The sequence below is a fragment of the Cyrtonyx montezumae genome, unplaced genomic scaffold, assembly GCF_038088225.1.
Source record: "Cyrtonyx montezumae isolate F1298 unplaced genomic scaffold, pur_monq_1.0 scaffold_12, whole genome shotgun sequence".
NCBI classification, from domain to species: domain Eukaryota; kingdom Metazoa; phylum Chordata; class Aves; order Galliformes; family Odontophoridae; genus Cyrtonyx; species Cyrtonyx montezumae.
Window position 1 is genome coordinate 11,363,049 of NW_027071848.1, and position 26,060 is coordinate 11,389,108.

General features: G+C 33.8%; 1 protein-coding gene across 1 annotated transcript in view; it reads left to right on the top strand.

Moving 5' to 3' along the window:
- DYNC2H1 (dynein cytoplasmic 2 heavy chain 1) overlaps nucleotides 1–26,060 on the top strand; it is a 135,406-nt gene that overhangs the window by 73,640 nt on the left and 35,706 nt on the right. The window contains exons 72-83 of the mRNA XM_065730035.1: nucleotides 1,466–1,516; nucleotides 2,250–2,327; nucleotides 3,337–3,468; nucleotides 4,813–4,885; nucleotides 6,253–6,413; nucleotides 8,999–9,124; nucleotides 10,636–10,746; nucleotides 12,054–12,209; nucleotides 13,734–13,809; nucleotides 14,885–15,096; nucleotides 16,807–16,911; nucleotides 24,704–24,820. Coding sequence (XP_065586107.1) covers nucleotides 1,466–1,516; nucleotides 2,250–2,327; nucleotides 3,337–3,468; nucleotides 4,813–4,885; nucleotides 6,253–6,413; nucleotides 8,999–9,124; nucleotides 10,636–10,746; nucleotides 12,054–12,209; nucleotides 13,734–13,809; nucleotides 14,885–15,096; nucleotides 16,807–16,911; nucleotides 24,704–24,820 — 1,398 coding nt within the window. The remainder of the gene's footprint in view (nucleotides 1–1,465; nucleotides 1,517–2,249; nucleotides 2,328–3,336; nucleotides 3,469–4,812; nucleotides 4,886–6,252; nucleotides 6,414–8,998; nucleotides 9,125–10,635; nucleotides 10,747–12,053; nucleotides 12,210–13,733; nucleotides 13,810–14,884; nucleotides 15,097–16,806; nucleotides 16,912–24,703; nucleotides 24,821–26,060) is intronic.

Below are 26,060 nucleotides of genomic sequence, written 5' to 3' on the forward strand. Positions count from 1 at the left end.
AAACTCATGAAGGTGGTAATCTGCAAGTCATTTTCTAAACTAAACTAGAGCCTGCTGGCTAGGCTTCTTAAGGATTTAGAAGTATTGATTTCTTTGTTGTTTGCTGTTGTTTAGCATACATTTCCAATGGCTTCTAGAGCTCTTGACTAGATTAATGTAACTAGGATATGTACAAGACTATTTCCTGCATGCACAAGTATCCAAGTATCTCAGTACTCGAGAGTCAAATATCAATATTCCTCGCACTTGACTGAAAGGAAGATTTTTTTTTTGTTGTCAAATTGCTAGGAAAAGCTTGCCTGTTCCAAATGTTTACTGAGAAAAATGAAGCTAAAGTGGTCATTCTTTAATGCTATTTATTTAAAATCTTTTGATATGGTGAGATTAGAAGTTGCTTACTGTGCTACTAAAGAATTTTGTGTTCTTCAGTATTTACCATAGTAGTGAAAAATTTTGTTGCACAACATTTACTAAGATACAAAGCATTCTAATGTTAAGATATTATCTTCCTGCATTAATATGTGTAGGTTTTTCTGAGATACTTGTACGTACCTACACTTATACTATTTTGATTTTTCTACATAAAGACATTGTGCGATATTATATTTTAAAACTAGTGAGGCTTTATGTATTCTTTCTGAACATATGTTTTCTTTATTAAGGGGAGTGGATCATAATTTATGATTGTAAAAGAGAGTTTATTCAAGACTCAACTAGACTGATGGGTACAAAAAGCTATGCTAGAGCTTGTATCAGTGGTTTTACTTGATTGACTTCTATATTTGGAGTGTTACTATTGTCTGTAAAACAAAAAATAAAGTTTATGAGATTTGTCAGTGCTGCTGATGTGAATTTTCAGTACTCTGAAGATTTATTAATAAATCTTTTACCATCCCCAATTACAGGATTGTATCATTTCTAGTATTCTAAGATTCTTAACTAATCTGTCTTAAAATGGTTAAGGACTCTCTTCCTGGCTAGAAATACAAAATCTAAAGGATTTAATTACATATAGATTCAGCTTTCTCAATGCAACCAAAATATTCATAATACCAAGCTGATTTACTTCATCTTGTTCTAGTAATTGTATAGTTTGGATTCAAAGACATGAAACAGTATTGAAAAGTGAACTGGTAGTTTTCTGTTCTGTAGGCCTTGTGATACCCAGTCAGACAGTATGTATGTCCTTACCATCCATCTTACTTCCTGCTAGTCTGTATTTGGATAATATGAATATGTTTATTTTCTTGTAAAGCACTGTAATCACTTAAATGGATTCTGTGTGAGGTAAATATTGTTAATATTATGTGGAGATTTAAAAATGTCATGTAACTCTTTCAGAAGCTAGGTTTTAAGTTGTTTATCCTCTAAATAATTTCCGTTTCACTTAAATGGTGCTGTACACTAGTGTTTATTCTTAAAGATGTCTGGTGACTTATCTGAGTTGTTCGTTTATTCCTCCTAGGAATGGGAGACTTTTACAGGCATGATCATTGGAGATACCATAAGAAAATCAGTAAGCTACTTTAATTTGTGTATTTTGAAATAATAAACATTTATGTTGAATATATGAAAAGACTAGATAAATTTTCACATGAATATTTTACAACATTTTTGAAAATGGTAACTTGCTTTCTGTGCTTTTTTTGCATTTTTTCTCTTTTTTTCCTATTAGCACAGTTGCAATTCATTTTATTTAGTAGCATATTAAATGATTTTAACCTCTCTACTGCAACTAAAATTAATGTTTCTTAATCTATTCCCACAGTAGCATACATGAATTGTAGTCTTTGTATGGATTGATGGAATCATCCATATGCTTGGCTAAATTTGAATTACATTTTTCAGCAGCCTTAGAGCTCTGCATCTGGAAATATTCTTGCATATTTACCTAAGAGACAGCCTAGACTAAGAGACATCTGTTGCATGCCTTACTGATCATGCTGTAGTTTTTTATTTTCTCTCAATTTATCTAAATATGTATGATTTCAAATTAACCTTTCAGTACAAAAGGGTAGAGGAAAAAAGTGAACCATGCCTTATTCTTACCTGTTTTAGTCATTCTTAGAATCAGGAATTTTGGTGATTTTTTTTTTTTAATATCAATTATGAATTTAGCAAAAGATTAAACATTCGTATTATGAATGTTTTTTCCGTTAAAAGCTTGGGTTTTGCTGACTTGTTACTGAATGTGTTGTTTCAAAAAAAATCGTGTAACTTATATGTCAAATTTAATTTGTTTCAATGAGGATTCAAAAAGAAGTGTTCACGACCAGATTCCTTCTTGGATAGAACAGGAGCGAGCCTGTGCAGTGGCATCTTTGAAGGTATATATCTCATGGCAGTTTACGTTGAACTTAAAAGTGATTATAATTTGCACTCGGGTACTCATCAGATGGAAGCATTTGTTATTGTAAAACATTTATTATATGTTCCATAAGATGTGGTCTATTATGGACTCATTTGAAACAAAATTCCAAGTTATGAACTTATCATCCTCGCTTAGTCCACCCAAGGAATTACAATTTGCATAAATAAAAAATTTGAGAAAAGAAAAATTGCAAAGATTACTAAGTTAACATGTTTCTCATATGTTGTGCCTTTTCAGAAATCTGTTTATATTGTATTAAAATAGGCCAGGTTTTTAATTAGGAAACTAGTTTTTTACAAAACAGATTTTCATACAAACAGAGATTTTAATTGCCCAAATCAAGTAATTTCATATTAAAACAACACAAAACTTAATTGCTTTGATTAATCCTAACACAGTTGTAATTGAAGTCTTTTGATTTTACAACAACTAATTAAAAATTTTGGACCTAGAATTTCTAGCTTAGGTTCTTCTCCTCCTCCATGCAGCTCAGTAGCAAGAGGGAAAACCCTAAGCAGGCTTTGGCAGGGATTTTTGTTCTTGCTGACTGACAACTGCTTATTTTTAGTTTGTCTTTAGATCAGAAGCAATTGCAACAGTGGTATGACAAACATGACTGTTAGGGTTTAAAGAAAAAAAAGCAAATGTTAGGCAGTTTCAATCAGTAGTGTATACTGACAGGAAAAGAACCTGATTGTGATTTAAGGAAAAGAATAACTTTAAGCGCAAAGTTTAATAACAAGGAGCCTTGAAATTTAAAAACAGAACTATTGTAAATACAGACTTATCATTTGCAGGAAGTAGATAAGCAAGTTTTATGTTCTAACCTTTTATTCTTGAACTCCAGGATGAACATTGAAGGGAGTTTAATGAAATGCACAAGTATTTTACAAGTTAATAGTCATAGTGATATTTATAAATTACGGAAAATATACAGTGTTAAATATGCATTATTTGTTTTGTAGACTTCTCTTCCAAGTCTCTATCAGACACTTGGCTTTGAAGATGAAGGTCTGTGGCGCACTTTTTCTCAGAGCTCTGTGTGTGAGCAAGACTTCCCAGCTACTATTGTAAAAAGAATTTCTTTATTTCAACAGGTAACGTTCTGTATTAAATTATTAAATTTTTATTTCAGCATTGCAAGTGACTGTTACATCTGTAGAATTTAGGTTGGAAACCTTGTTGAATTATAACCACGGACAATATCTATTTTGTCTTTGTCTTATAGCTCAGCTAGTCTATTATGGATTTTTTTTTCTGTAATATGTATATTGTTCTCTCTTATCTGAGTCTTTTTTGTGTTAGTGTATTGGCTGCAGTCAAGAATGGCAAAGTAACACATTCTTTATTGATATTTACTGAGTAAGTTTTATGAATAGGTGTCAACATTTTTTCATGCTTGCTTTGTTATTGTAGAATTTCTCAGCTTACTGAGCATATTTACATCTGCAAATGCACCTCAAAAAGAACACAGAAGTCCTCTAGAAGCCACTGCTTTTTAGAAAAGTAGCCATGAAATACTTCCCTTTCTGAAAGCTTGATTAAGGAGCTCACCAATAATGTTAGAGAGGCAGGTTTCTTCCTCACTGATAGAATCCTTCTTCCTAGGAAGAGAAAGATGTTATTCCTCTTGCATTTGTTGAAGCATGGTTGTCATTACTTTTTCTCAAAATATGCTGTCGTATCACACTTGAAGAAGAAAATCCATGTAAATTGAAGCCCTATTGGGCCTAGGAAAGGGATTGTGTCTAAAGCAATGCAATTTCATGTTTGTTGCCATTAGGGCTCTCTGTTTGGCTATTTAGAGAATTTCTAAAATATGGTTCACAGAACTTAGAAGAACCATAATGCAAAAGGGTGTTACTCAGTCACGTTATATTCGAAGAAGTGTAAACTGTTGTGTGTGCAATGTACTGCCATAAAACATACCTACAGGTAAATAAATCTGGAATAATCAGCATACTTCATACCTAATTCCTTGCACAGGAAGTATTAGGAGTGTTTCACAAAATCACAGAATTGCAGAGGTTGGAAGGGATGTCTGAATATCATGTAGTCCAACTCTCCTGCTAAAGCGGGTTGCCTGAATACATGTATAAAATTGTATGTTGGCATGACAGTATAAAGCTAAATTTACTTTCTATTTTTCTGGCTACTTGCATGAAACATTTGTTTATTCTGAAACATGGTAGAAAATGTTCCACCTTAAAAATAGACATGAGATGTAGAACTATCCTCCAGCTCTATTTAATGGGAAAAGTACATAAAAGAGAATTATCATAATAGGTTATCTTGGGAAAGAATGATCACATAGTTGTATATATTTAGGGAAAATAACTGATAAAAGTTTAAAAAGATATTTTCTTTGAAGAGCTTTGCTTTGTTAGTTTTTACATAGGACTTTCATAAATTCATTTCCCCTGAATATATTTTATTTGAAGGTACTTGTGGTCCAGGCTCTTAGACCAGACAGGTTGCAGAGTGCTATGGCTCTTTTTGCATGTAAAGCTCTGGGTAAGTTCATTTTTCAGTACAGTGCTTGCACAACAAGAAAATCATTAAATCTTCTTTTTTAATGTTAGATTTTTTTTTTAACTTTATGGTTCATATGCAATTCCTAAGTTTTAGAATGTTAACTGTTGTAAATGGATTTTCTGATTTTGTTTTCATAAAGTGTTGTTACAAAGTGCTTATATTGGTTTATGAAGCATAGTGATTTTAAAATTCTGACATGATCTTTTAAGGGATTCTTGATCGCTCTACTTTCTCAAAACATCATGCCCACTTCCTAAAACCCAAACTGTTTAAAATAATACTTGCACTGTATTCATTTTCTTAAGTCATTAATCTCACAAATGCTTTAACGTATTAGGCTAAGCAGTTACTTGTTAAGAATGGCACTTCTTTTAAATTAGCATCATTATCATCGTTAAAGGTGGTACCAATAACTGAAGTTGTATGTGAACATGTTCTCATCTGTTGCCCAGTCGTAGCTTTTTATTCTGTTTCTCAGTCAATGCAAGGCCAAGCTGTCATCTCCAGTTAACATAAAATTATGTAAAATATCAAAGCCAATCAGTGCAGCTTCTCAGGAACCTGGGTGCATGAATTTGCACTGCTAAAGAACGACAACATTGCCATCAGACTCTGGTTTATTTTGACTGGTTTATTTTACGCATCTGTCAGGAGGGGCTAAGCAGTCATGAGTATGAGCGTAAGGATGACTAAACAAGTGGAGAAGATATGTTTGTCTAGCATTTGCTGTTTTCAGCAATGATAGATGTCAATAGAAGACATAAAAACTTCACAAATCTGTACTGGAACAGTGTTTTCTGAAAATTCATCAACATTTCCTAACTGTTGGTCATTTTGCAAAGCTTTATTTGTAGTGCTTGCAAGTTATGTAATTCCTCAATTTAAAGGTTGTGAGTGCGCTTGTATTTGGAAGATTTTAGGTTTTATGTTTTCCTAACTCGGATCCTGACATTTGAATTATTTGTGTATGTACATCTCACCTTTTCATGGCAATTTAACTATACTTAAGTAACATGTTATTAACAGATTTTTTTAATCAGATTTTTGGTCTTCTGACTTGTGGTATGCCAGAATCTATAGTAATGTGTACTTATGAGTCATACTGCAGTTAAAATTTTCATTATCCATTTATTCTGCTGATCTGTACACCAAAAAATGACACTATATATGAATTGTAGACCAAGTTTAAAACAAAAGCAAGAACAGTATTGTTCTTTATACTTTGAAGAAATCTTACTTCATCCCACCATTTTGCTAGTCGATTTTATTTGAATAATAGGAAAAATCTTCTGAAGAGCACTTCATTCTATGTCATCACTTTATTTCCATAATGTTTCTAATTATAGGAATAAAAGAATTGTCTCCGTCACCTCTGAATCTGAAACGTCTGTATCAAGAGACTCTGGAAACTGAGCCCATATTGATAATTATTTCTCCTGGTGCTGATCCTTCTCAAGAATTGCAAGAACTTGCCAGTGTTGAAGGAAATACTGAATGCTACCATCAGGTCAGCCTTAGATGAGCATACTTATTAAAACCCACAGTTTGTTCTGTACCATTTTACTTTTTTTATTTTTTTAACTACAATAGAGTATTAAAAACTGACAACTGACAGTTGTTAGCATTATTACTTTTAAGGTGGAATAATGAAAATATGAAACAAAACCCACTGTAAACTAGACTTCATAATTTCCTGTTGATATGGAACTTAAACATTTCTTTCTTCAACAGAAAGCATAAATAAGATGTTATGTGTTTATGAGTATTTTGGTATTTTGAGAAATACTACAAGTAGATGTTAACTGATAAGCTGTTGATGGGAGTTCCTGAACCAAATTCTTATATTTTATGTCTATTAAAAAAAAATGTTTAAGGTCAACCATGCAGGAAATGGAAGAGGACTTTCTCAGGAATCTTCCCAGGCACGCAGTTGAGGCTGACTGGCCTGCAATTACCTAGATTTCCTCCTCCTTATCCTTTTTGAAGATAGATGTGACCTTTTGATTATAGATTTACCTTTTTATCAGGAAGCACCCCAAATGAACATTACTATTAGAAGATGATTGCAGGTAGCCTTGCAATGACATTAGCTGCCCGTCCCCCCAGCACTCTTTGATTAATTCTGTCTCTTGTCCTGGACTTAAGTATTTCTAAATATGATGTGTGATTCCTGAATTTGTCTCTATATGAGTAATGCTTCACTCCTGCTAGTACACCTGGGAAATCTGGAAGGCCTGAGAATGAGGCTTGCCAATAAAAAACTCAGGCTAAAAAGACAGTGAGTACCTCAGCCTTTTCCATGTGCCTCGTCACTAGATGCCCTGCCACTAAGCACTGGGGTCACAAGTCTCCTTAGCTTCCCTTGATTGAAAGAAAACTTATAACACTCAACAAGAAGTAAGAGCAAAGTCTTGCCCCTGGGTAGTAAGAACCCCTTGCTGTGATGCAGGCAGTGAACTGACTGGATGAGGAGCAGCTCTGCAAAACACAACTGGATGGTTTTTGTGGACAGGAAGCTGGACATGAACCAGCATGTGCCCAGGCAGAAGAGAAATCTTTAGATGACTTAATAACAGCCTTTCAGTACATACGTGATGGATGCTGAGAAAAAAGGCCCACACTCTGCAGCAAGGGAAGATGGAAAGACAAGAAATAATGAAAGTAATGACATAGGTTCTGGCTGGATGTAATGATAACATTTTCACTATGAGAGCAGTCAAACAAATAGCTTGCTGCAACCCTTGGATGTTTCCTAGAGTTTGGTGGACAAAGCCCTCTACTCCTGATCTTACCATTTGTAACTGTTTCTGCTACTCCTCCTGAGCAGCAGGTTGGGCTATGCAAGATGCGTTTTAGGTTGAATTACTCTACTGAAACAAGTGATTTTCTAATATACTTAATACACACTACTCATACACTTCATACCTTTTAATTAAAACATTTTTTTTTCGGTTGTTTGAAATATGTATGGAGAGGAATTATCTAGCTTATCCCTTATTATAGAAAGGGAAAATATGAAATTAAATGTTACCTTTAGGGAATTCTTGCAATTGTTCCTTTCCTGGAGTATGCAGTGCTGTAGCATGTATTTTTCACATCAGATTTTTCTTCTCTGTGAAATCGTTTCTCTTATGGGATAAAGAATGGATCACTAAATTTGTGTGCTATACTATGAGATTTTCTGGTGGCTTCAATCTTTCTAAGTTATCTGTTGGCTGTTTCAAATAATTTCAAGATATTATACTTCTGTTTAGACAGAGGATATCCTTGTATTGACATATAAAGCTAAGATCCAAAACTTCTTTGTTTCATTGGACTTTTAGCATAAAAGGACATAATGTATTTCCTATTGAGAGGCATTTGGTTGTATTAATCATAAATTGTATTAATCGTAACAGTTCTGTTTTGATATAGTCGTAATGTCAGTTCAAGACTTACTATAGCCATTAAAAACAGTTTCTTTTAGGCTGTTTGGATTTTTAAGTACTTTTTCCAATTATATTCTGGAGGAGAGCTTAGGTGAATGCATAGTAAGTCACACATCAGTTGTAGTAATTGTGCTGCTGAAAGTCCTTCCCTTATTTCCAGTTTTTACTGATTTCTCTGGATATTCAGTTTTGCCTCTATCTTTTTATTTGATTTCCAAATTTATTTTGGAATAATATGGCAACCATAAAAAGTGGAGAAGAGACTTCTTGTTCAGTTATTTGTATCTCCCAGCTGGAAAGATAAAAACCTTAGTTTTTCACTCCTGTCAATACGAAATTGTTAGTTTCTGTTCAAAGAAAGCATTCCTAGCTTAGAAGAAATTTTGTTCGCTTTTATCTTTTATTTCTATTGTATCAGCAGTTCTACAGTAATACAGTTCTGTCACTGATATTTAAATCACTTCTGAGTTCCCTGGGAATACCATCACTATCACCAAGTATTGTGTGGTTGTTTTTTTTTCTGTAAAAAGGCTATGGATGTTATTTCTTAAGATGTTCAGATTATATGTGTTGCAAAGAAAGAACTCTGTTTTCATCAATTTTTCTAATTTTGTATTTAAGTGAAGCATGATAAATTCCTGATACAAGTTATTTTTCTTTTCAGGTTGCAATGGGCCAAGGTCAAGCTGACCTAGCTATTCAGACCTTGAAAGAATGTGCACGCAATGGAGAATGGCTGTGTTTAAAGAATCTGCATCTTGTCATACCTTGGCTTCCTGTTTTAGAAAAGGTAAGGGTGATTAGTCCAACACTGTGTGTTGGAAACTTATTAAGCAGTTCTGAAACAACATGTGTTTACATGGTGATGTTTTAAATTCCAACAATTGAAAAATAAACCTTAGCAGGTTTCTGAGTCATGAATAAGGTGAAGAGCTTCATATCTAAGGAGCTTCTTCCTTTGTGTGATTGCTTTAATTTTCATATAGTGTAAAGTGTTTCTGCCACCGTGAGTCAACAAATGCTCCTGTTACATTTTCTCATATTTTATCACAGAATCATAGAATGGCCTGGGTTGAAAAGCTCTTCTACACCGCTGTGGTGGGCTGGGTCACCAACCACTAGAGCAGGCTGCCCAGAGCCACATCCAGCCTTGCCTTTAGCCCCTTCAGGGATGGGGCATCCACAACCTCTCTAGGCAACCTGTTCCAGTGCGTCACTGCCCTCTGAGTGAAAAACTTCCTCCTAACATCTAATCTAAATCTCCTGTCTTAGTTTAAAACCATTCCCCCTGTCGCTGTCAACCCATGTAAACATTTGTTTCCCCTCCTGTCTATACACTCCCTTCACGTGTCCGTAATAGAGGTCTCCCTGGAGCCTTCTCCAAGCAAGACAAGCCCAGTTCCCTCAACCTTTCTTCACTGGAGAGGTGCTCCAGCCCTCTGATCATTTTATTGGCCCTCCTCTGGACCTGTTCCAAGAGATCTGCGTCTTTCTTGTGCTGAGGGCCCCGAGCCTGGATGCAGTACTCCAGATGGGGCCTCACAAGAGCTGAGTAGAGTGGACAATTCCTCTCTTGCTGTCCACCCCTTTTTTATTGCAACCCAGGATATAGTTAGTCCTCTGGGCTGCAAGTGCACACTGATAACTCATGCCCAGTTTCTCATCCACCAGGACCCCCAAGTCCTTCTCCGCAGTCCTTCTCCAGTTCTTTCCCCAGCCCAAATGCAATGCTTTGTTCTTGGCCTTGAATGCGTGAAATGTATGTTTTGTGAAATCTTTGTATTTGAAATAGCATTTAACAATATTTATTTTCTTAAAACTCAGTTTTTCTATTCAGAGTTTTCTGTGAATCATGATATAGAAAGGATACATATAACAACTGCATACAAAAAATAATAAAAGAAAACAACAACAAAAAAAACAGAAATTAATATAGCTGCAAAGGTATATTAAGATGAAGTTCACTGAATTCTCATGGTCCAAGCCTTCTCTTTTTGAGATCTAGCCTTTTGGTGTTCTTTACTTAAGAGAAGTAAAGAGATGCTGTATATTGTTATGCTCTGAGTTTAGAATATGGGAGAGAGCTGTAAATAATTTGATGCATCCAGGATGAAATTGAGCATAGCAGGCACATAGAAAGTACAGAAACAAGTATTTTTAATAACCTTACTTTCAAAAAACACATAAAAATTCTTAAACAAGCATAATTTATCAATTCAAGATATCATTTTGTAAATACTGTTCGGTGTGTTAAATGAAAAACAAAATAGAAAACTTCAGTATATAACGTCTCTTTGGCAGGAGCTGAATACACTGCAGCCTCAACCAAACTTTCGCCTTTGGCTTACTACAGAAGTTCATCCAAAATTTACTCCAATTTTGCTTCAGTCGAGCCTGAAAATCACTTATGAAGTAAGATCTGTTTAAGCTTTTATTGAATGTTTTAGAAGAATAAATTTTGTCACTTAGGAAATTATTTATTTACATACACTAAAGTGTGGATAATGTGGACTATTTAAATAACTGATTTCAGTTTACATTTCAAGCAGGTGTAGACCCATAAATGCAAGAAATTGCCTTAAGATATCTTTAACAACCATTTGTAATGTCTATGAAGAAATTTGCATCAGCTGTGCTTTAAAGGGAAGGTTTGTAAGATTTCCTTCAAGATTTTTTTTCCAGTTGAAAGTCTGAAAACAAAATTAATTTACCACAGTGAAATACTTCTAATTTCTGGTCCAAATTTTTATAAGCATTTAGTCAGTGTTTCATAAAAATAAAGTCCTACATGGATCCTGAATGCGGATGAAAACCTTTGAATTTCCTCTTATCTTGATGGAAGTCCTCCTCTGCAGAGCAGTATCAGACTCTTCTTTATTTTTCTTTTTGATTCTGAAACGTTATATATGTTGACATCATTCAGCAGGAATGGCTGTCCTCCTATGTAGTAGAAAATATACTTAAAGATGTTCACTAAAAGTTGAGGTTTGCTTTCGAGACTGCTAAACCTAAGCAGTAACTGGGACCATGCTCCCTCAGCTTCATGGAAGTGGCCTGATCATTAGGAGATGATAGGAGCTCTACTGGTTATTGACTATGAAGTTCAGCTGTAGGCAAAATCTCATCAACAAACATTATTTAAAAATTCTTATTAAGATGAAAATATGATTTAAATATCTTTCAAATTTTACTGCGACATTTGTATTGCATTGTAAAATGTCTGGCTATGTAATAAGTTGTTTTTACTTCTAAATATTGCAATTGTTGTTCTTATGTACAGGTAGCCTATTGCTATTTATACTGGTTGTAAATGCTACTTAATAAGTCAGAGGACTAATGATTTATTGTACCTATCTGCCCTACATTTGCTAACAGAATGCTGCCATGCTGTAAGGCCAGATTGTTCTCATCACTGAAATGGTACTTGGTAGTTGAGCTTCAAAAAAACAGACATGTAGCTTTTGTGCATGAAAAAAATGAATTTATTTTATATTTACTAAGTTTATCAATTAGTATTCATTTCACTAAGTTGTTTTCCTGTAGTTTGGTCCTCCTAACAATTATTTCTAATTTTGATAGGCAGATTTTTTTCATGTTAAATGTTATGTGTACTACTTATAAACTATAACTTAATTATATGATGAATTGGAACTTAAGAAAATAGAACTTAAAAGTGTCAGTTATTTACAACAAAGTGGTTATGTTTTTTCCCTGTGCAGGCACCTCCAGGCCTCAAAAAGAACCTCTTACGCACCTATGAATCTTGGACACCCGAACAAATTAATAAGAAGGGAAATTTGTCTCGAGCCCACTCTCTCTTTTGTTTAGCATGGTTTCATGCTGTATGTCAAGAAAGAAGAAATTATATTCCTCAGGTATTTCTTTTTTGCTAACTTTTAAAAATTTGTCCCCTTTTATTTTTAGCTTTTATACTTAACTGTTTTTCATCAGATATATGTTGGATCATGTTCGGAGCTGAGAAAAACTTTGATACTTCTGGTGCCTATGTTTATAATTTTCTTTGATTTAATTTAAAAATAAAATCTCGGTAACATAAATTCTTGTCCTTCTGAAAACTGCCAATGTCTGCATGGAGATACCGTGTGATTTGTGTGCTTGTGATGCAGGAGTGAGGTCCCATGGAGAATATCCTATGAATCCTTTTTGTTTAGGTTAGGAAAAAAACTTATTTAGGACTGCGTGGAAGTCATAAAAAAGCACTTCAGTGAAAAGGAGGATGCAATATTTACTCTTCTTTCTACATAGCAATCCTATTCAGAGAGAAGGAAGAACAATGGAATTTACTTGTTTCTTGAGAGGATTATAGTGGTTTTCTGAGACTGTAAAATGTTTTTTTTCCATAGGTTTTTAACAAAGTTTTTGTTTGAAGAAAACGTTTTTTCTGGCTATGGACACTTAAGCTGAACAGGAAAAGGAGAAGAAAATAAACACAACAAGCTATTCTGTGTCTAGTTTATTTTAATTAGACTTGTGATGAAATTAACCTGTCATCCGAAAGATTTGTTCTGACAGAACCTGGAATGGACTTCTTTTGTTGGTTTTGACTTTATGAATTACAAAGTTGTCTGCCTCTGGCTGGAGCAAACTTTGAATGTGATGTTCAAGAAGCAGAATAGTTGAAAATCACTGAAGTACTGATACAGTATATGATCTTTCATTTGCATTTGTTCAAATTAGTGTTAAGTTGCCAATAACTTTCCAACAGACACAGGGCAGGGTTAGTGCTTTCTCCTTAATTCTACTATAAATCTGTCTTATGTAGATTTAGTGGTGATTTATGTTCCTGGCATTGCTGAACTGCAGTTAATCCCAGCCAATAAGCTCTTCAGTCTATGTGCAGATCTGTCAAAACAGGCATATTAAAACCGTTGAGAGACTGCAGCATCTTGCCAGTTTATGACCTTCAAGCTGACTGATACCATGATTGTGATCAGCTTCAGTCTTGACCTGAAAATACTCATCTCACATAAACGTTATCTGGATTTGATCCATATGCCAAGGTACAACCATTAAGAAGATACAACACTGGGAGACTGAGATCTGGATTTCCTTTATCATATGCCAATATTTATTTGTACTTATTTACATTGAAAGGCTTTTGTGAGACCCACAAAGTACACATTCAGTCTGTGTAAAGAATAATGCCACCAAGGTCAGAATGGAAATATGAACTATGGTGATCAAAATATGCATGTTTTCATCCGCATTCTTGCTCAAATAGTAGCAGTAATTGTTGTTCTCATTATATATATTTATTTGACAGTAGGGAATAGGAGTATGTTGATAATAGTATAAAGCAGGCTGTATTGGGATAATCAGACCTATTTATTAAAATATTGTGACTAATTGAATTATTGGCATTTCTTTTAAAATGTCAGGGTTGGACCAAGTTCTATGAATTTTCTTTATCTGATCTCCGTGCTGGTTTTGACATCATTGATGGACTCTTTGAGGGTAAGTCACTTCTTAAGGGAAGTTTTTTACCTTTGTAGCCTGACCCTTCTTAGGGTTTCTTATTTAGAATGTTCTATCTTGTTAAAAACTTTCACAGTATATTTAATAGATCTGTTATTTTGTGTGATTGTTTGTGGTGGGGTCTTTCTGCTTGAAGTATACTTTGAATGTGTTTACATTTTACATTTGAATCTTCATTGGAACAGTTGTGGACTGCTTTTGCAAATACAAACACTACTGCAAAACTATTCTGCTTTACTTCCCAAGTTAAGAGGAAATAGAAATACAGGAATGCAGGGAATCTTCAGTCATCTGTCTCCATCCCTTCCAAGTACGAGCTCTTAACATTCATTGAATGAGGGAATGGAGCATTTTGTAGTGAAATTCATAAAATTGTTTGAGTTAGAAGGGACCTTCTAGTCCAACCCTCCTGCAGTGAACCTACAGCTAGATCAGGTTGCTATATATACCTATTATACCTATTGCTATATATACCTTATACCTATTGCTATGAAGATATCTTTTCCTCTGAGGGAACAATCAAGTACTTGTAATATGCCAGTTACTACAAAATAAAAACAAAAACCTATTTAAAATAATTGCTGCTTCCTTTTTCTCAGGGGGCATTTAAGAAGTTCTTTTTGATCAGACTTTTACCTGCACTAGGAAGCTACAGTGTATTGGTTTAGTTATTCAGGTCAGCTGTTATGGACAGGTAGTAAAATAGGTTATTGGAAATTAGAGAGTATTGCTAAGCCAGAAAAAATGTAATTTGAAGAGCTCCTTGACCAGGAAACTAACTGTAATATGCTTAGCTTTAAGAACTGTGTGGTGTGTTTATAATTATTTACAAAGCCCCTGTCCTGAACCTTTTTTGTTGGAAGTTGACGTTTCCAGTAAAGTGTTCAGTGAGTGATCTGATTTTGCTTTAATCAGTTTATGCATCACATGAGAATGCGAGAAATGATTAGAAATGAATTCTTAGATGTTTTTGTGATTTTTTTTTCCTTTCACTTAAGAAGTGTGTATAGTGCAGAGGTAATTGCTAAAAATCTAATACTGAGAGTATTTATAGGTTCCAAAGATTTTCAGTGGGAATTTGTGCGTGGCTTGTTTGAAAATGCAATTTATGGAGGCCGCATCGATAATTACTTTGATATGAAGGTTCTTCGTTCCTACTTGGAGCAGCTTTTCAACTCAAGTGTCATTGGCAGTGTACATACTAGAGGCAGGAAGATGACTACTTTCCTGCATTCGATCTCTTTACCAAATTCTTGCAGTATTTTGGTAAGTATACATTTTCAGTCCTATGATGCACTGAAATATGTTATTTTGAAGAATCATTGCATCCACAGTGTAATCCAGAGATACAATATAAAGATATCTTTACCTATATGAGACTTTTGTTGCACGGAGCAGATGATTCCTAAGTTGTCAGAACTGTGCTTGTCTCTTTCTCCTTTAATACCTGGGTGTACTGTGGTACAAAGCAGCAGAGCTATGAAGAACTGAATAAAAGAAGTTGTGTCATCTTATGACAAGAATGTTATTAAATTTTTATATTACTTAGTATATGAACTAATATTAGTATAATAGCAGAATGTAGGTATATCTCCTAATTTACAGAATTTGTCAGCACTCTCACATATTTTGTTACCACGCTGTGGAGGCTGTATGACATTTTATTTTGAGGTAGAAATAAATTCTGACTCTCATTTAGTATTCAGGAGGGCAAACAAAAGGGAATTCAATAGATTCTGAAGAGCTCATATCTCCCTGACCTTTCACATACTGCTGTTATTACTGTTATTAAGATTCATTTGCATTTTAGTGTTGAACTCCATACTAGACCACCATGTAGTATGATTTGATGTAAACAGCATTACTCCAGTTAAAATAAATGACTTTTGTTTCACATTCTCTTCCTGGAATCTGACTGCTTAGATTTTGAGGTATTTTTATTTTAAATATGATATTTTCTATGGAGGTGCTGAGTTAATATCATAGAGAGCAAAGAAATAAATTAAGCCGGTCTCTGCTGTGGTAGGTAATGTGGCCAAACAGATGAACTCTTCTTTTTACCTGCACTGCAGTTAATAGTTCTGAATTTTTATATGCCAATTTGTATAAGAGTTCTATACTTAAATATCTTAAATAATTTTCTCTAAGTAGCTTTGATTAATAGAAAAATAGTAATGAAGCTAAGTTTGCTTACTTCAGTTAAGTGGAATAATATATCTTCCTGAGGTGTTCAGTGGATAGATCTGCCACTGTTGTTATCACTAAACTAAGATTTAATGTCATAGTAAATCGTACACACATTAAACCTGATCCTGCAAGCACTCACTAAAATTATTTGCAGTGATAAAATGTGTATGGATGGATGTGTTCGGTATTTAGTACAAATGCAGATGAGACAATGCAACGGGATGCAGGCAGACTTTAAATACCAAGTATTTTATTGTCTTTAGGGTCACAGTGAGAGACATCTGTGATCATTAGTCTACTTTAGGCCACAGGGCGTCTTTCTGTTTGATACGAGAAGTTTCACTAGTGATTAGAGAGTAGAACCTCTGCAGACTCTATTCTTCATCTCCAATGATCATGCAAACCTATTTTTATCTTAATTATTTAACTTCTTATGAGTGTTAGTAAAACCTTCACAGAGCTTTATACAGAAGTGTATTCTTTATTATGCAGATCTGTTTGCTATTACCATTCTAAATGCTGAAATCATTTTTCTGTTTTACGTTGTCATTGATCATGCATTTAATTGCTTTTTGTTATTTTAGAGTGGAAACATTGTTAAAAAATATGTATTTTTACTAAATAAAAAGAAAAAAATACAAATAAAATTTCCAAGATACCTTTACTATGAACATGCTATATACATTTTAATCAAAGTGTCATACAGTGCACTTAATTAAATGCTTTTTTTTGCAAACTTAACAAAAAGTTTTTTTGGTTATGTTTCTTATGTGTTTTCTTCAAATGTAGGATTATCGTCATATTATTGAAAGCCTTCCAGAAGATGACAAACCTGAGTTTTTTGGTCTACCTGCTAATATTGCTCGTTCATCACAACGTATGATCAGTTCACAGGTAAAAAAATACTTTTTGTTTACCTTTGAATGCTTTCTGTCTATAAGGTAAGTTCTAGAATCCAATCACCCTTTCATAAATGTGAATTTCCATAAGCTTGTCAGGCTAAATGGAAGGATTTCTGAAGCATGTTGACACTTGTCTGTAGAATATTTTTATAGTATCCACTCCAATTTTGTAACATAAACTTCCAAATAAACTCTCTATACATCTTGCCTGTAAAGTAGAATTATGTGGAATTATCAGAAGCAAGACATTCTTAAATACTTCATTCAAATAAAATGGTTTGCTTATTTTTTGTAAGTCTGGATTTCTGTACAGACATTATGAGCCTACATGTGAATACATCAAAGCAGACTCTGTAGAAACTCTTTTGTCATGATGGAAAAAGCTTTTCTTTTTAACTTCAGTCTGCAAGGCAGAAATACTTACCTTTAAAAAGTTGCATTATGTTTACGAAATGGATTTTATGCTTCTTATACATTTATTAAAAAATGTATTATTTATTATAATGTGATTAAAAATACAGAAAAAACATACCATTTTGGCACTTTGTTATCAATGAAGTTGCTCCATACCAGCATGTTTCCCTATCCTTTGTTTATCTTTAAACTGGGCTATGCCACTGGGTCTCTAGCATCCATCCCTCATGATGGAACTTTGGGAGATAATGAGCTTCAGAACAGAATGTATTCAATAATTAAGTTCTTACTTGACACTTCCTGCAGTTTTATGTTTCCAGGTTCATTTTTATTAGTAAAGAGATGGTGTTTTATTTTTATATCTTTGTTTTACAGCCATGTTCTTGTTCTGTAATTTTTGACTTCTTTGCTTTTCTGTTGAAGAAAGTCTGGCTGAGACTGCTCTATTAATATATAAGTGCAGTTAAGCAGTACAGATCTTTAGTGATTAGAATAATTTATTTGACTGGTAAATTAATTGTGTCAGATAACATAAAAATTGATTGGATTGCGAAACTAATATTGGAGCTGTGAAGTGACCTAGTCTGTATATCAAGAATCCTATTAATTTTCTGCATAGCTGTAGCATGCTGCCTTTTATAGGGAAAGGTTATAGGGAAATTAGTAAGAATTATGTAAGTTTGTACTCCTGTTCCATTTCTGTCAGTTAGGTGGATGATTCTGTGGTTTGTAATGTGAAATAACATGAATGCCTTCCCTATGTTGTTTGTTTTGTTTTGTTTCCTGGTCATATACCCTGGTGCAAGCCAAACCAGAAAAATGTTGAATGAATATGGAAACCAGAAATATATTGCAACCAGCTCAGCCAATATTTTAATAATACTGGAAAGACCAAATCTGATACCATGTGTCCAATGAGCACAGAGTCTGTGATAAATATGTGGCGTATTCTCTTATAAATATGTATCTACTATCCTGTGTGTTTCTCATCTACTAGACATTGTTCTTTCTCAGTCTATATTTTTACTGACATCTTTTTTCTTATGTAGAGTTGCACAGAGCTGTACTGTTCTCTTATTGAGAACAGTATTATTGAGAACAATATTATTGAGAATAAGAGTGTTCTCTTATTTTTCAGGACTGTATTTGTCCATTTTATGAATACCTATGAACTTATTTCATCCCTTATTTTAATTTTAATAGAATAATAATATCTTCAACGAAACACTGCTTATCATATTTCTGCACTGAGGTGGATAGACCCCTATGTATACATTTTACACCTTGAAAAAGCAATTAAAAGTTACCTCATTCAGTGCAAGACTTGCAGCATACCTGCAAACTGGTGTGAATTATTGCTAGTAACCATCCTAGGAAGATGAAAGGAAAATGCAGAAATGTTGGAATAATCTCATGTGATGTTTTTCTTTTTTTTTTTAATGTCTAGCTTCTTTGATAGGAAAGTATGATAAACCTAACCCACAGCCAGTTCTTCAATTGTTGCTATTTGTTCTGTTTTTCTAAAAAAAAAAAAAATACATATATATATATATATATATATATATATATATATATATATCCCATGTTCAATTCATCTCAACTAACCTGAATCATATGAATATTAGCCACCTCATCTTAATTATTTTGTGTGTGTGTGTTACTGGCGGAAGACCAACAGGTACAGGAAATAATCTGTGCCATTCTAGATAAGCACGTAACATAAAAGAGTGAGTCAGTATTTGTAAAAATAATGCAATGAGCATTTTAATGGCCATTTCATAGAACTGCTGTAGCTAGCAGGGTGTTTGTGGGATGCTGGACTATTTGAAGAAATAGATATTAATTGGGCCACAAATTGAAACATGGTTGTTTCTCCATTTCTCCACTGAGAATTATAATAATCCAAATATAGTTATCATCAATTCATTTCATATATAAGTATTTTAAAATTGAATAGTTCATGAGAAGAAAGTAAAAATTCAGTGATAGTAAAGCATGCATTTGTCTTAAAGAAGTTGATAATTTTCTTAATAAAAGCTGAGAAATGTAAAAGGGGTTTTATTAATCACCTCCTGCCCTCCTCCTGTGCTGACCTCGGGGGTCTGCAGGGCCGCTGCTCCCCCATCTCTCACCCCCTCTCCCAGCTGCAGTTGCACAGCACCATTTCCCTCCCTGCAATCCTCTCTCCCAGCATCACTCACAGTGCAGCTCTGTGCAGTGGCTGATCCCTGTGGGAGCAGCTGGAGTTGCTGTGCTCTGACATGGGGTACTGCTCACACAGCCACCCCTGCAGCCTATGCACTGCTACTTCAGCCTTGCTGTGTAAACTTAATGCAAGTAGCTCATCATATCTTAGCATCGCTGCTAAATATAGTACTCATCTAAAATGATTGCTATTGCTATTTTGCCTGTGCTTAAAATTGGATATTTTTGTGGAAAAAACTATTGCCTTTGTTTACTACTCTTTATTTTGTGGAGTATACTTGCGGAGTTAAAATGAATAGCAGACTAATAATGGTAAAGAGTGTAAAAGCAACCAAGTAAGGCAAGCAAATGTGAACCAAGGTCGAAAAACATGAAGTGTATCTTGCCTCATTAAATGTAATTGCAGTAATCCCATTGACTTCAGTAAAACATCATCTTATCCTTTGGTTCTTTTATTCAACTTTTTTTGAAGAAAACCTTTAACCCTTTTTGTTTTCAGCAAGTGGTGGATTCCATACTTCTTCTCTCCAATGTCTTGTAGATCTTGTTTGCAGTGTAATAGCACATTTGCAGTCTGGATATTACTTTACAAATTAGAGCAACAGAGACAACATGTTCCAGGTGTACAAGGATACCTGGAACTGTGAGGCTGCTGAAGCATACCTGAGCTTATACACCTGATCTCCACTGCTTTTGTTACCCAAGTCAGCTAAAGTAAATTCAGGGTGCATAAGTCCACTCAGTACTAAATTACGTATGTAACTGTAGCATTTTACTATATAGAGTAGAGGGGCTCTGGTTTGCAGTTATTTATTGAAGTTCAGCTGTAATGCAATAATAGCTGTAGCTTCTTGTTCTTTCCTCAGCAGATTATATTTTTATTTTCAAACTCTGTATCCTTAAAGGGGTTGTGAACACTGGCATCTAATTTTGTATCTACCACTTCCCCATAATTCTAATCATGATGCATGGAGTAATATATGGGCATGATTACTGAAAAGTATGCAGTTGAAATTATTCTGAACTATTTACATCACTGCAATTGATGTCAGGATGAACATAAAGCTGTTTTCTTAAAATAAGTTTAATTTTTTCGTTTGTGTTAACTGTGCAGAGCATGTAATTGCTGACATTTATTAAATGCGTCCCACATCACAAATATATGTGACTAATAGGCTGTAGCAGAAATAGATGAGTAAGGCCAAATTGTGTTTGTTATTACCCTGTATTTGAACAATTTGAGTACCAAGCAAGAGTTTTTAAATCTGAGGAGCATTTTGCATATACCTATGGTGCTGTGTGAAAGGCATTCTGTGCCACAGAACAGAATGGAACCCACAGTGGAAAACATAACCCTCTGCCCCTGCACTGCATCAGTGCAGTACTGATTATAAAATAAACTTATTATTTCCCATAGAATTAGCTCTGTGAACAATGTGGAAGCGTTTAGTTCTGTCTGCAGGCAAATCACACTGAAATCTGTTCCCTGCTCTGACACTCTGTGGTCAAGGAAGAAATAGTCACAGTGCCCTGAGTTACTACTTTGCCAATATGTACCAAGGTGACTGTGTTACCACTTCCTATTCTGGTTTAAATGGTAAAGTCTTAAAAATTGACATATTTCTTTGAACAGCTCTATAAAGGGATATATTTTTTCAATCAGGGAAATGAAATGTTGATGTGGTTTCAGTGCAAAGACATGAAGCCTTTTAAAACTGGTAGATGGCAGTAGTGTATCTACTTTGGTATTTCCTATCGATTTACTGAGAGAAGTTTGTTAGCTTTCTTTTCAGAAATAAAAATCCTTTTATCTGTTCTATAGTTATTGGGGAAATGAAGAAGTAGATATTGGCAAATCTGTTCTGTTTTCTATTCCTAGAACAGTTATCATACTTAGTTCAGGAATTATTTATCCTAGATTTTTTTTTTTCCATTTAGTGACATAGAATTTCACAGTACATTGTAGGCTTTATTTCATTCCTCTTTCTCAACATGTAATACCACATGTGAAGTTTGACTCTGCTGTATAATGTATATGTAGATTCTTTATGAAATAAGTACAACACTTATATATGTCTGTTTTAATTATATATTGTATTTTCGGAAATACCTATTTTTGTTGTCGCTGTGAATTACCAAAGACTTTTTTTCTTTGTATTGTAGATGAGTAAAGAACAGAAATTGATTTTGTGTTCCTGGAATTCTGTTTTTATCAAACTTTGAGGAAATGTTTTATCTTAGCATTACTTGATTTTTATTTTTCCTTTTTTTTTCTTTCTTCCTTTTTTTTTTTTTGTTTGAGTCTAACATGACTTTCTAGTCATTCCATACAAAGCTACATGGGATCATTCATTATCTTTATTGTTTTCCATAATCTTCATTTACTCTTTTAATTTCTCTAAATATGTTTTCTTGTACTACAATGCAGTAGTCAATAATATAGCAGCATATAGAGAAAACCATGAAGCATGAAATAGATGAAAAAGGTGAGGTACTCAATTAGTTTTAATAACAGGGCAAATAAATATTGACATTTTAATCTCAACTACCCCACCTTTACTGATGTAAGCAATTTACATTCTCCCAAGTTGACATTGGAAGAAAAGTATACAATACATGAATTTTCCACTAAGGAGGAACAAAATATTCGGTAATAGTTTCTGTGTGCTGTCCATAGTTTTTAGATGCTCTATTCACGAATTGGTTACTATATCACTTCTTTTTTTTTTTTTTTTAACTGTAAATATTTTGATGATTATTTTCCCTCACTTAAAACAAGCAGTTTCTACAAAGATTCATTGTTCTGAATAGCCTTCTCCACCCATCTGTGACCAGACCATTTTTTGTGTTTGCTTTTATATTTTAATTGCTTTTATTTTCATTCTCTCATACTTTCATGGTATATATATCCTTTTTTATGGTAAATTTTCCCTTAATTATCATATAATCAAAATATTTAGATGTGTATTTGAACTACACTTAACAACATACAAGGGCTTTAAAGAATATTAATATATGTATTAACAGAATGCGTGGAGATTACAAAGGTAAATATACAAAGGTTACCTATTGTAAAAAATATTGTGATTTTGATTATCTTTTTTGATACAAATATAATTAGATTTTCAGATAGCTTAGTATTGTAACTATATCTCTGTCTGCCTTGTACCTTTCCAAAATAGACTGCAAAGGATCTGCATGTCTGCATTTGGGTCTGGTCACTTCCAAAGCACTCTTTGTGGACATAGAACCATCATGTTTAAGGCGTGATGGTTCTTATTTTAGAGTAGGTATCTGACCTGTTGATAGCTACCTCACATATCATAATCTAATGAGAGGAGCTCACTTCTGGAGGTGTAAAATTAGGTTTTCAGGAAATATAAAACTTCAGACTAAATTCTACAATGTAGACCCATCTATAGGAAGTATTTAGACAATAGGAAGGAGTTACGAAGAACAGCATAGCCCACGTAAGATCTGTTTGTTGAAAAAGCAAAGAGGAGAAGGTCAATCAGTCCTGGTGATTTATTTAGATGGTTTAAGTAAAAGCCTACAGGTAGCTGTGGTGAATTTGCCCTTCTCTGTGGTAAGTTCTATTTAAGTGACTATGCACAGTGGCCTCTCTCAACCCTAAAATTACTTTTTACCCTTAAATACTGATGCCTAATAGCATTCCCCTTTTCATCTTTGTCAAGGTCTCACTCTAGGTTCTCAACCAGTCTGTGTGCACGTTTCTGTCCTGCCATACCTTAGACCTGTTTCTGTCCTTTCTATGAGAATCATATTTGTTGTATATAAACTTGTTTTGCCTAGAGATGAGTACAACTTCCATGGAGGGAACTGTTCATCTTCTCTAAGAACTGTAAGATTCACAGAGTATGCAGAATTCTCTAGGAGAACAGATCATATTTTCATTTGTGATAGAACAAAGAAATTTTCAGAATTAACCCTATTTTGTATCAGTACTATTTTAGCTTGTCTTAAAGTATCTTCAAACTTGTTATTCTAAAAGTAGGCTTATGTACAATATATTTATATATATACTTGTTTATAAGATATTAATATCTGGATTCATGTTTTGTGAGATGTTAAACATAAGAATAAACTATAGTAATTGTTTTAAATGTTAAAGTAACAGTTCAGTGTAGTACCATCTTGTAGTACTTCATACTGCCTATGGAGGCTGGGATAAAAAACAAAAAAATGTTTGCTTCAGCTAAATAAAATTTATCAGGAAAACAAAAGGATGCGTTACTTCATTATATATGTTTCAAGAAAAGAAAGTAAATGCAAGCTCAGCAGAAACAGCTTGATTTAATATGCTACCAATTGCATAAATCCAGTCCTTTAGAACAATTAACAAAATATCTATTATCAAGCTCAGTACTTTGAAAAGTAAAAGACACAAAGTCTTTTTATAACATGCCGTGCAAAAAATGTTCCATGAAAATTAACCAAAATTTAATTAATATATTTAAAATATCCCTGCTTAAGGGTCACACTGCCTTTTCTCTGTATAATTGTGGTATTTCATTACAAATATGCACATATATTTGATCAATTTGTTTGAAGTTTCCTGGATTGCTAACAAGAGAAGCAGTTGGATCTGATAAACCAAGAGCTCCCCTTCTTCCTGAGAATTCAGCAATTGTTCTTTTAATACTTAAATGTGTATTTGCTAATTTAAAAAAAGAAATAATGCGTTTTTTTATGAGTAAATGTACATTTAAGTAATTTGAGCTAGCAAGATAATCTGAGATCCATGGGAGATCAGAATGAATTTTATTAGAGTTCTCTTGGAGTTTTGTTGCCTGATACATACTGTATATGATTTTTTTTTTTAGCTCAAACTTTTTTCTGTAGATTATGTGGAAAAGAGGATTTTGATTGAATTATATACCTCATTAGTTTTTAAATTATAGTTGAACACAGGCAATGAATATGATATGAAAAATAAGGAAGGTTTTTGGTTTTGAGGTTAATCTGAATGAGGCTCAGGTTTATGTTTGTATATAGATATTGCTTGTGTTTAAATGGATTATATTTAGTAATTAAGAACACAGAAAAGTATCCATAGATAAATTGAAGAGTGTTTGCTACATGCATTTTTTGTACATTTTTGTTTATCCTTCTTCAAGATCTGCATTTGTTTTCCCAACACTCAGGTAATTTCACAGCTTCGGATCCTAAGCAGGTCTGTGAGTGCTGGCTGCAAATTTGACAGAGAAATATGGTCTGCTGAGCTTTCTCCTATTCTCAGCCTATGGAAGAAACTTAATCAGGTAGGAAAGTAGCTTTGAAAAGATAACTTTTTTTTTCTTCCTAGAAACTGAATTTAAAAGTAAGGTTTAACAAGTTGTCTTGGATGCTGAAACATAAGGAGTTTAGAAGTAAATGAAATGCATTTGAGTTGGGAAGTATAATGTTATGTATATGTAATTAGCTATGAAGATTGCATGTGGTATAACAGCCTATCACTTTCTTCCTCATATGGAAGTGAAACAACACTCATAAGTTGTGGTTAACATCTTATATTCACAAAAAGGTTTCTGTGTGTGATATTGATGTATACTCACTAGTTTTAAGCTGATGGTTCATTAAAATCCTCTCTACAAAGCTTGCAGTATCCAGAATCACTTCCTTTTTGTTTGACTGGGTTCAGTTTGGTGGCTGCTTTTTTCACATGTGATTTTAAGCTTGGTTTCCAGACGTTTTTGTTGATCTCCATTTAGCTGTAATGTGTGCACATTATCTTTGAAATGCAGGTACTAGGCATGCTGGGGAAAGATTTTTCTCACCAAATGTCAGGTGCCTACCTAGACATTAGTCCACATTGTCTCCTCGGTGGTAAGAAATAGACCAGAGACACTGCAGCCAAAAAATATGTCTTCTACGTAAGAACACTGGAATGAGAAAAACCTTTCCCTTACTTAGATAATAGCATACAAAAGAGTGACATGAGGTATACATTAGAATTCAAAATTACATTTTGAAATGTCTTGAATCTTTTTCCTATACATACTAAGTGTATGATAAATCAATTTTTTTGTCAAAATAATCTCTTGATACTAAATAATTTATGATGGATCTGCCACCCCTGAAATGGACTGTTGTTAATCAGGTCTGTGATCCTGTAAGGAACAGAAGTATATTTCAATGTGACACCTTCCATTGTACCTTACTAACGGGAGGTTGGTTCTTTACATAGCTTTATGCCTGCAATCCTTCTCTTCAAGAGTTCTAATGAAACAGTTTCATACATATATATGTACACATATACAATCAGAAAATTAGAGGTTTTGATAGTAGTGTTTGGAAGATTGGTAAATGAAACCAGTTTTAAGCTCTGCTACGTTAATACTCCTTAAAAGCTCCTGTTGCTAGCAATTAGTTCTTTTGCATCATTAATCATCGGGACTACATATTCAGAACACTTATTCTTTAAAACTTGTGTCATAAATTAGTTGTGTCTATGTAGTAGCATGAATTGAAAGCCACATATTTGTTGCTGATGACTGTGGT